General features: G+C 40.4%; 1 protein-coding gene across 2 annotated transcripts in view; it reads left to right on the top strand.

Annotated features, from left to right (window-relative positions):
• LOC117600482 (lachesin) overlaps window positions 1-12345 on the top strand; it is a 134706-nt gene that overhangs the window by 35893 nt on the left and 86468 nt on the right. For both annotated transcript variants that reach the window (XM_076692758.1, XM_034315986.2), the window contains exon 2: window positions 6661-6770. In XM_076692758.1, the coding sequence (XP_076548873.1) occupies window positions 6661-6770 (110 nt within the window). The remainder of the gene's footprint in view (window positions 1-6660; window positions 6771-12345) is intronic.

Genomic DNA, 12345 nt, shown 5'->3' with positions numbered 1-12345 from the left:
TAATCTTTCTTGGTTAGACTTACCTAACTTCCGATTCGATTGAGCAATCGTATCAGCATTTTTGCAAGTTATTATTTTCACACTTTTTCGTTAACAGTAGATATACAGAGGTTCGATGCCTCTACTTGCAAAAATAAAATACAAAGATAATTGGAGTAATTTCTGGGGAGATGGGCCATTTTCATAATTTATGAACCATCCGTTAGATCTCGTAATTATTTTATTTAGGTCTTGAAATTTTTGTCTTAACATTTTGTTTTTCTGATGCATGAAGATGAGCACGTATTTTATTCACCCTCGAACAGCGGACCATGGGAAGGGTCCCAATTTTAATTTAATTTTATATTTCATATCATTTTCGCTACAGCGTGTGGGTAGTTAGATCATTGTTACAGTTAGTAAAATATTTATTTTTTAAAAATCTATCATAATTTCGGTATTATTGAGCACAGTTATTGAAAATTCTTCAATTAATTAATTAAGTGATCTTTTTCGAAATTACTCTAAACTTAATCCAGAAAAATATTGAATCCGGATAGGTAAAATAACTTTCGTAGTTGCTTATTTTATTTCTCTATCCACGACTCATGCAATCCATAGAGATTCTGAGTTCTTAGCAAGAGAAAACGTTTTCCAAGGGGGTTGAAGAAGGGAAAATCATTCACGTATTCGTCACACCAGGCCAGCTGAGCTGTTGTTGGCATTGAAAAATCCGGCTCTCGGAAATCTTTCCTGTGCACGTGCACATTCGCACGCTTGTGCCGCATTCCCAGGGACGTAGTTTTTCCGAGAGACAGGGAAAAAGCCGTCAGTGAGGAACGCATCGACGGAAAATACACAGTTGAATCAAGATAAAGTGGATGCGAACATAGACAGACGGTAGAGTTTCGATAAAAACGATATGTATGTAATCTGTGTAACGCGAACAAAAATAGAAAAAGAGGTACAAGTTGGTTGCAAAGGAGATTCTGACTACTTTACGATTTCGAGAGACGCGTTTATGTTAGCAACCCGACTTTTATGCTTTTTGTTTTGAATTGTTCTTGGCATCCAAGCCGATAAGTTTCATTCTACAAACGGGTAGCTTGGAATCTGAATCACGGAAACTTTTAGGAGACGAGGGTGGACATTTTGGGGAAATTTCAAACGTTCTATTTCGGTTCATGGGAAGAACAGTTATGAGGAAATTAAATGTATTTTTTGTTTTCACTTTCCAACAATTTAAAATAGACATTTGTATTTCGCTGCCACGAGTTTTAATCTCTATGATCTATCCCTTTTAAGCAATAAAAAATTTATATAGTCTCTATTGTTTATGTTCGCACCGAGAGCCCGCGTAGCATGTATCATAGTTTTGTTATAAATAACTTTATAAATGTCCTATATATTACCGGACGCAGAAGCAACTTGCTGCAATTTATCTCAACAAACTCACTCATATTTTCAACAGTCTTTCAAACTGTATCGTACATAAATGCAACAGTGTACACACAAGAGAAAGAGAATTCAAATTCAAGAAAAAGGAAGGATCAAATGGTTTCACCCTACGATATGAAAGTCTCAAGGAACAGGAAGGGAAAAACTAAAAAAAAAAGAGAAGAAATTTCACATTCACACCTAAACGCGCACACATTGACTCTTCGTTTTAAACTTATGCAACTTTCTACGCGAAAGATGTTTTCGTAATACGAAGATGAAGGAAAAAAAAAAAAGGAAAAGAGTTTCGTCGGGTAGGACACTCTGTATATGCAAATGCGAACACGAGCGCGTTTCCAAGGTAAACTTTCGTATCCGCTGGTCGAATCTCAAAGTGTATATGTGAATGCGTGCCCTCAAATCCTTATCTCGGATTTCGTTCGAACTTTCCGAGGAAAAGGTGGAGAAAACATTGGTTTTTTCGGTCGCGAAACCGACCACCGGAAGCCCATGCATTTCTGATGAACGTTCTCCAGCGGCAAGTGTTATTCCGACGCGTTTAAGTCGCCGGGCCGATAGGGAGCTCGGTTTAAATGAAAATCCGGGAATGCGAGAACAATTCGGCTGCGTTTCCGGAATTCGAGCTTGCAAACGTCCGACGACCATCGTCACTTTTCTTCCTCGCGTGCTGGAACGTTCGCGTTCGAGTCTGTTAGCTGCTCTCGAACATTTTTAGAAAATGCAATTCCACGCCCCGGATGCCAAGGTTGTATTCTTTCGGAAAAAGTCAGGAACTTCGTTTGTCGAATAAAATCAAAGGAGAAAGTGGAGGGCTTTTCTGAAATTTACATACGCAAATCAGTCGAAGCTGTTTCGTGTTTAACACGGACCTATGCTCCCGGTGAAATTGAAATCGGATTTCAATTATTAATAATGCAGAGAGCCGGTTGTGCATAGGAAGTCGAGTAGCTAAAGTAACAAGATTTCCCGTCACAACGACACGTTCGCACGGAAAATATTTCGCACGCTCGATTGCCTATTGCTTCCGTAACAGCGATATTTTCACGAGGATACGCGCGACGCGATGTAGTCGGCCCGTTTCCTCGCGAGTCTCGCTACCTGAAGCGGAAAATTGACATAAAATGTTGCCTCCCTGTTCAAAGCTTCGTCGCACCGAACAGACATTCGTTGCTGGCTTTGTCGTGTGTACGAGCAGCATGAGACACTTTATGATTTCTTGGTTGTCTTGCTTAACTCACTAATATTCAAGAAAGCTCTTTCAAAGCGCTTCGATAACTAGGTCCCCATTAAATAAGACGAATAGCTATAATTGCATCATTTTGAAATTGAACAATGTACATTAAAGTGTTGGATTCAGAAATGAAGTTTGATTTAGAGTGCATTTAATAGGGATGCGATTCCGTTGGAAAAGTTAAGGTGACTTAAGCGATCGGAGGGTGGCTCTCGAATAACTTGTAATTCAATTTCTTACACTTTGCTGAAAGTGATATAATTTTTAAGAAGACGACCCTTATTTTCTCGACCGCCGATAAATTCTGACTGTGAGTAGAAGCAGACGTTATCTAGTCAGCAAAATCTTGCAGTAACGTCCTGGCAAAAACTCCGATGCCTCCTTGTTCCTCTATTTCTCGCTGAATAAATCTGAAATTTAGTGGAATTTTAAATTCTGTAACATTTGTGTAATCATTTTCAAACACTTATATTCGGCTCAATGCACTATAAGAAGTACGAGTTTCTTTTTCTCATAACTTTTGAATCATGATCGTCCCAAGCCTCAGTGAAAGTTCAAACTCACTAGTTAATTAAAACGCAGAGTAGGCAACTGCCAATTAAGCTTCCAATTAGGCGTCAAGCAACAAATCAATGAAATCTCTGCATCCAGAAAACAAGAAACAAAGATTCATATACGACGACAACAACCCTCGTGGCGGTAAGTGCAATCCAGTCAAGAAGAAAATCGAGGTATTAATTACGGGCGAAAGTAGACCATAGACTCGCGAGATAATTAACACGATGCTCGAGTATCGGCTTCGAATTAACGAGCGTAGGAAGGTTGGTCAAAGCGAGCGAGAAAAGAGGGTGTGTTCCTTCGAAGGTTAGTCGGAAATCGCAAAGATCCGGTACGCGTCACGCAACGATGTTTCGCGTTAATTGGACGCGAGGAAAAGCGTGAAAACGTGGAAACTCGCCGGGTAGGTTTTCAGGATATACGCTCGGGCGATTAAAGAGCGAGAGAGATCCCCTCGTTACGGTTCGAGTGGGCCGGAGAATTTTAATTAATATCTCTCATCGTCGCGGATGATCGCGTGTTTCACGCTCGAAAATCGCGGCCGATCGCGTCTTCTAACGATTCACGCGCCGGTTTATTAATTATGCGGATGCCAGCGGAGAGAGTTTTACAGGGTTGTTGCCGGTTTCGAGTGAATTGGTGATTAGAGCGAGTCGAGTATGTTTGGCGGAATTTGCTGAGCACCTCCGAGGCGCGTGTTCCTTGTGCTCGTTTCCGCTAGCCGAGGGTTGTTATTGTTGGAGAGCGTTGGCCCAGTTATTCGATGAAATTTCGGGGGTGACGAAACGAAACATCGGGCCAAAGCTGAAAAGAGGTACTGATAATACAAGGGCCTTAATAATAGAATTTAAGAGTCAACAAGATTCATTTTTTTTTTTCTTTTATTTAATAAGAATCTGCCAATAACAGTTCAGTTTTGCACCATCATTTAATTTTACATAAAATATGATCTTATTTATGAACTATGAAAATCAGAGATTTGCTGGATGAGCCAAGCCGAGGAAGAGATACTCTGTCTCGGCGAGTTCGAAATGTGGTCTCGCACTAAGTTACACACATACACACGTGTATAAGTCTGCACAAGCTGGTGGTTCCTTTGGGTTGGCAGATAGCAAAGTCGATGGCAGTGGCCCAAAGAGAATTTCCTAGTAGCGTTAGGTCCTGTTCCCTTGGCAAAAGCAGGAGTCACCTTTACAAGTCACCTTTCGCCGTTTCCTCGTGTTTCTCCATTTTCTTTCCGTTCCATTTATTTACCCGTATATATACGCGCGCATGTAAATCTAGGCTATGGCGAGAAGCTGCTTGCTGGAACGTGGCCGTGTGTCTCTTCCTCGCATTTATTTTTATGGACGCCGTTGTAAACAAGCGTTGCCTGCACTTTGCGTGGACGATATAAAGCTGTTTTAAAGTGTTGAATTGTTGCCGACCCGCTGAGAGCTTTACGATCATTGTTATTATTATTATTTTTTCCTTTTTTCATTTCACTTTGTGAACCGTGCTTGAACGCCGAAAGATTTACGCGAAACGCGTTTAGATGGAGAAAGGAGGGTGTGTTTATAATTAAACGGAAATGCGTCGATTAATTATTTGATATAAAACAGAGAGAGGAAACCAAGCGACTTATTTTAGCCAGCACAGATTGCCTCATCGTTCTCTGTCCTCAGACAACCGGGGATCTTACGGGGGTTGAATTGGAGCCGAAGGTGAACGTGGAGGGTGCAGGGATACAGGTGCAACTGTACGGATCGTTAGCGGAATCGTATTCGAACTCGAAAGTAGTACCTCCCCTGTCGGGTCTCTTCGGAGCTAACGATCTTTCTCTTTTTTTTTGCCGCTTCCAGATCCTCACCCCTTTTCAACTCCTCTGTAATCCGTAATATCGTTTGAGCAGCGCACTTTGAAACGCATTAGATGCATTTCGATCCACTATTCGATGAAAGTTCTCATTTATCTTCAAATACAATTTTACTAAACAAGAGTAAACCAAGGTGAGATGGCGAATAAAAATTTAACAAGTTGTAAAAATTGTAACAAATTTTGTTCGGAAAAGAAGTGACAGTTGTACATTAAATTTTATATTATTTTTTTCTGAATTACTCTTAATATTAATATTGAATATTAAAATTAAGATTTTTAAAATTTCTGCCTCTATATCGCCATTTTCCCTAGAGAAGCTTGATCTGATCGCTAGAATCCAACTGAAATTCACGAATTTCAGTACCTACTATCAAGGAATGTACGTTTTGTATAGTATCGAGCAAAGTAGGCTTCCCTAGAGTAAAAGGAGATATAGAGCAAGCTGCAATTCTCAAAATCTTCATTTCTTACGCTGTAATAATGTAATCCTTAATTATTAAATATTTATAAAATCCCTCTCAGGTTTATCTTATATAAGTGTGTTCATTTTCTTTTATAGTAAAAATATACAAAGAAGTTTGTCTTCCTTTGTCATCTGCATCTTTTCAGACCTTTCATGGTATAATTGTGCTACGTACAAGTTTGATTTATGATTCCTCTGTTATAGTGTACTTGAAAGCGTGCGTTGGCTATGGTGTTCCGCGTAGCATTGAAATTTCATGTGGATTTCCATGTCGACGCGCTTCCATTAGTTTGTTCTCGTTACCGTGAATTCCTTTCAAGGCATTTCGACAATTTCGACGCTTCGCACTTCGTGTTGCGTTCTCGCGATATTCTTTTTGACCGATAATGAATACCGATGATAATGACGGCACGGTTGCATTGAAGCGTTAATGGATTTGCAGTGCATTTTGCACCTCGCAGAATTTCAATGAAGAACAAAATACATTGTATCGAAAGTATCATTAAACATTTCAGATATTATTCAATAATTATTGATTGGTAATTTTAATTTGGGACGAGAAGGTTTGAGAATTCCTTTTAAGTAAAAATTAAAGAACAATAATTCTAATTTTCTTTAAAAAGGGTTGCAGTTTCTTCTCCAAAAGCAGTGGTTGAATGGAAACCACTAGCATGGCGCTATCGTGAGAAAATTCGTTTTGATCGTCAGTATCGTCGTAGAAATAATGCTATTCAGGGAGGAAACGCGATGGATGGCTGATGTCCCGTTTGGATGAGACGGATACGTCGAAATCCTGGCGCGGATTCGATCAGCCTCGGCGAACAAGGAACAGTCTGTTACTTTTCAAGACTACTTGCGACGAGATGTACCGCGCGGCAGACTTGAAAAATTGCATTTTGTATTCAATAACTAGACTGTCAGTCCAATCGGCGAGTGCTTATAACTCAAAGTACATCTCTTCTGAACGTATCTAAAGCGAATCTCTGCAAGTAAAATACGTTCTTGGATTGTCCGCGATGTTGTGATTTAAAAAAAAAGATATATTCTTAGTGTTTGAGACTTGACAATGTATACTTTGACAATGTACAAATCGTTGTTTAATTTCTGATTTCAGTTACCACCGTCCCAGATCCTGAATTCGTCGAAGAAATAGGGAATATCACAGTTCCAGCAGGACGTAACGTTAAATTATCCTGCAGTGTCAAGGATCTAGGACAATATAAGGTAATGGAATATAAACATATTATTTTGAATTTAGTTATAATTCTTAATTGGTGAGGTGGGGTCTGATGTACTCCAATTGTTTGAACATTACTTTGAGGTATACAAAATTCGACGAGACAAATTAAAAAATGCAAGTTTCAGCTTGAGGAATCTATCCGTTCAAAAGTTAAGTACCTGTAAAGATGAGTATTTTAAGCGTTAATTTTCGTTCAGAATCTTGAAATTCGCCAAATCAGAGAACACGTTAAATTTCCCCGAATTTCCATTCGTTACAAATCCAAAATCCGTGGAAATTGCAGGGGAAACTCAGTGGAACAAACATAGAAGCGACTTTGAATCTTGTAGAACGTTGCAAGAACATATTCCAAGCGGAATAATGCGTGTTTCGAGCGGGATACGCGTTAGCCCGTTGGACGAGCGTCGCGACGCGTGTTAAGTAAGTGGCAACAGTCGTCTTGAAGCTTCTCCGTTAGCTTGCTCGTGATTACGTGGCGTCGTTAGATCAACCTGAAATCGTGCGACGCTTTGATGAGTGCGATTCATCAATGAAGGTGCTCGTTAAATTCGAAGCGTTCCCTGAAACCGAGGGAAAGTCTCGTGAACGAGGAGAGAGGCGCGTATCCCACGGGCTTCTTGAATAATTTTCTCATTCGGGACACTCGTATACCGCGGGGAATAAATTAATTGCTGTTCGGCCGAGCGTACGAGTTCGGAATGCTTATTAATTCTTGCCCCTTGATGGCTGAGAAATAAAGAAACGCCTGCTATTGGTTACTGGAGATATTCAATGCGGCTATCTCGACGTTTGGAAATCCGAAGATATTTTCTCATCAAAAAATCACGGAACGTGAATAACTTATGAAAAGCAAAACAAGTGAAAGAAGATAGTATATTTGAGGGATGCATGCCCTGTTAAGGAACTCGTAAGCACACTCGAAGGACTGCAGTGGCCAGGAAAAGGCACAGAAGAGGAAAGTTCCTTGGCCATCTGAAATTTTACATCCGCAGCAAGCAGAAAGATTGAATTGGCATCTGTTGGACTATCGCCAAACTCGTACGTCGCGCAGGGGTCGTCGTATCGTCGTCTTCTTGTCGTTTCACGAATCCTAAATTTCGTATCCAGTCGCCTCGGCAAGGATCTTTCGATGCGTTTACGACTCTGCTTTTCTTCCTCCTTCCTCGGAAGTGGCCTCGAAACTTTCATTCTAACTTGAACGTATTAATCCTTTCGTCGAGATCCAAAGGGATAATTAAATAGCGCCATAAAGACAGCGTGTCAACGATCAAGACGTATAGTGCACGATTCCGTACGGTGGTGCACGAGATACCTACCCTTAGCTAGCTACCCTTACGAGTCGTATAGCGACCCCTAGTGGCCTTTAGTGTCCCGTGGAAAGGCTGTCGAGGGATCGACACCGCTAAACACGCACTTAAACCACCCAACTCGCACCCTCGAACCCAGATCAACGTGTTACCCCACGATCATCCGGTTCACCACTCACCGTATTCGGGATCACGCGAATAGCGAAAGGGAAGCCATCGCCCTCTTTGTGAAGAATAAACATCTAACATCAGATTAACTCTTTTCTGGGTTCAAAGTTTACGAAAATTGTGGTGTTAGGGGAGGAGGTGGAAATATGGGCCATGGTGTCACTGGAGTGGTGTTTATTAAAAGTTAGTTCTATTATTTCGGACTTTAAAATTTTTGGAAATATCTTTCTATTTTGAAATTTTTTCATTTTTGGTGTCTAAATAATTTTGATATTTTACATGTGATTAGTGCAGCAGTGAAGATCATTTGTTTTTATTTTAAAACACAAAGCCTGTGAAAGGAAATGATTTATTTCTTACCTTTAAAGTTTTGGTTTATATTATCACCCTAAATAGCATAGCTTCGAACTAGTTGAATTTTCACCCTTTCTTCATTTTGAATGTGTTTGCTTCGAAACAAGAAGTGGTGCATTTTCCCACCTTCCTCTTATCAGTGTTCAAATTTAATTTCTTTCGTGCTATTTAACGTATCACAAATGGCTCTGATAAGCGTTACCTTGTGAAATTTCGCGGCGCTTCGGATCGATATCCAGCCTTGCCAGACATTTTGGAAATCCGTGGTTGGTTTATTCATTCTCGCCGTGGCTGCGGTGAAAATAGTCGTCTGCTAGGCGAGATACATCGAGCAAGAAAAATACCATTAAAGCGAGATATTAAAATTCCTGATCCTTTTCGAGCCCCGTCCGAGTCAATACGAGCAGCGAGAAGAGTTGGTCGCAAAGGAATTTCCTTTTAGCTTTATCGGCTGACGTTGCGTGAAACGCCCGGGCGAACGTAATTTTAAAATTCTTCCTCTTTTCTCCTTTTTTTTTTGCGCCGGCCTGCAGCCACTGCCTACTAATTAGCCATTTTCGTGCTCGCCCATCGACGTGACGATGATTGAAATGAGCGAACATTAGTGCTCAGCTTCTCTTTGTGCTTGTTTTTTCCTGCCGTCCATCACGCGCGATTATTTCATAGGATTTTCATTTAGAAACGTCGCGATTACAGCCGGAATTAATTGAAGAAGATTGACCAGAGATAACGGTACATTTTTTAATTATAATAGACATCGAGGAGAAGGCTTTTTAAAAGTCGTTGCTGTGAAACAATCGTAATTGAAAATATTTGATTTTTTCGTTTGCACTCGGAGCGAGAATTAATTAACACAAGCAATTAACACAGTAATTGCAATATTAAATGCAAATTACAGAACATGACTCAATTCACCTACTATATTACCGTATACTTTATTTTATTTTTAATTAATCTCGAAGATAAAAGGTTTGCAAACTGGAGCTATTAAATGTTTCTACAGGAAAAAAATAATGTTGTTTGTGTGGGATCGTTCTGAAAGTAACTGGACGCGTATCGAGCTATCTAATAATATTATTTTGCGATACTGTGGCCTATATGCGAAACTGGACATCGCGTCGTAACGCGAGCAGATTGGCCGGAACGATTGACATTCCTACGGAAATAGGACGGGGAAGAGATGCCCGATAAGAAAATGTACTTTCCGATCCTGACTCAGGATAATTTTTTTCATCGCTCTCTAGTCCTTCGTTTCACGATTACAGGGGGAGAAAATTGTCTCTGGCAAACTGGAGACGGATAAATTGATGGTTCTTGAATGATATTCCCCACATGATACACATTTTTCTTTATATGGAAATTACTTTTGTTCTACTTGTCTTCGATTTTACTCCCCTCTTTCCCATCGCTCTGGCAGTGCGTTCGACTTTCACGCAGGGTAACATCTTAATAATACAACCGATTACCATCCACCGACCCTCCAGTTCATTACCCATTCCTGTAAAGGGGTTGAAAGGAATCGAGGATAACGAACCTCTTGAAAGTTGACGACTTCGGTACCGTCGATTCGCCTGGCGTGGATCAATTGAAAAATCGTCAGAGCTAATTAATCGAGGAATAACTTGAACGAAACCTAATATAGAAACCATCCCTGTAATAGCAAACGAAACGAATTGAAATTCGAAGGACTTAAAAATATCGGACAATATTCGGCCCATGAAGGTTTCCAAAAACGACTGCATCGGGCTCTTTAACGAGACTGTCGGAAACATTCCTCGTCGAATGATTCCGTGCATCCAATTAGAAAGTGTCTGCTTCCTCGATTGCAGCACGCCACGTTTCCTTCGCTCCTCTCTCTCTCTCTCTCCCTTCGGCATCCCTTTCTCCCTCAGAATCCCTCGATTCGAACTACGTAAGCTCTACTTACCCTCGCAGCCATAGTGTTGGCTTTGGTTTGGGGTTTGGTCGCGCCAAGCCGCGTGTTTGCGGTTTTGCTGTCGGTGCTCCGGAGTAGTCCTCCACTATATATACGTGTGTACACATCCACGGAACCGTGTCGTGTGTCCTGGCGACAGATTCGAAGCAGGACACGCGACGATGAGCCCGTGGGACGATCGATATAACGATAAATGTCCTGACGCTAGATAATCGAACCGCCTTGCGGACCACCGGGAACGTTTCAAAATGCTGACGGTGTGCTTTTGTATTTAATTCGAGCATCAAAATGTCTGGTTTTGCGTTCAAGTGGTAACAAAAAGTGTAATTCGGGCAAGATAAAAGAGAAATGCTCGTAAAAGAAGTAGCTCGAGTATTTGCATCCGTTAGACGAGTGTTTTGCCTCTTGCTTCTCCTCGACAATTTTCGCTTTAACTCGTAAATTGCCAGAGTCAGAGTTCGTACATTTTCTTCGGGTATATACATTGTTACAGTCCTTTTATCCCCTTTTATTTGCCGGTGTAATCATTTTAAAAGCGTCGTAAGCTACAATATTTTCTTTCGCGTGTGTAGAACCGAGACCGTAACACGATTTTTCACTCGAACGTCAAACTGCGTTTTAATCGAGCTATGCTTCGAAGAAATTAGGGGACATTATTTATTTACTGTATATCAAGAAATTCGACAGCAACGATTTGCAATGTCGATAACGCGTTTCGTTGAACAACGAATTCCATTACTATGAAATCGAAGGAGAAAAAAGGAGCGTTTTCCTTTCGCGTCCTTTCACTTCGACGCAATTCAGCTGAATTTATTCGGGCCCCCACTTTTCTGGCGGCATCGAAAATTCATTTTTATTTAATCGTTTCGCGGACCGCCAGCGAACGCTTATCGCTTGACGTTTCCGCCAGCTAGAAACGAGTTTCCAACGTGTTTTCGACCGTGCACCAATCGCGAAATAATAATTCAACGCGAACTCACGCCCGAAGAAACGCATTAACGAATCCATTCTTCGATTCCCTTCAATTTTCCTATCGTTCATTGATTTCGAAACAATATTCCCTCTGTTGAATTTTATCGAACAATCGCTGGTAACTCTAGGTAATTGTAATGGAAAAGCAAACTGATTAAATTAAAATTTGTAGTATTTTGAAAATTTTAGAAGTCTGTTTTAGATGTATCAGAAGTAGTTGTTGAGATGATACGATCTTGAAGAAAAAGGAGAAGGTGTGAAAGAAAATTCTGTAGGTATTTCTATTTCCGTATTTCTGGCCCAACGTTACAGTGGCAATAAACTGTTATTTACAAGCTTACCGTATATTTGATAGTTTCTCCTGAATTAAGCTTATACGCAACAATGCAATATGCAATACTTTATTGCAACACGTGCAACGATCGAGGGAAATAAATTCTCGAAAGCACTTCCTATCCGCTCTCCGAAATGCTATTCTATCCAACGTCCCCTTTTCCAAAATATACAATTTCCTCACCTCAGTCGATGATTATTTTTGACAAACAAATACATTCGAATTTAGACAATGTGACTATGCAAAATTGTACTGTTGGATGCATTGGCTTAACTAGGTAGGGGTCATGGTCGGCCTTCCCCAAACTGTGTCCTAGCCCTCTCACCATTCTACATGTATAGCATTCTAAAATACCAGGATTACAAAATTAAAAAATTTCAGATTTCTAAAATTCCAGAATTCTAAAATTAAAAAATTTCAGAATCTTAAAATTTCTATTTCCTAGAACCTGTAGATATTTTTTCAGCAACTTCACTATATATATGAAA

Source organism: Osmia lignaria, chromosome 15 (genome assembly GCF_051020975.1).
Source record: "Osmia lignaria lignaria isolate PbOS001 chromosome 15, iyOsmLign1, whole genome shotgun sequence".
In the NCBI taxonomy this organism is placed as follows: domain Eukaryota; kingdom Metazoa; phylum Arthropoda; class Insecta; order Hymenoptera; family Megachilidae; genus Osmia; species Osmia lignaria.
Note: the sequence above shows the minus strand (reverse complement) of the source record. Positions and strands in the feature narration are given on the sequence as shown.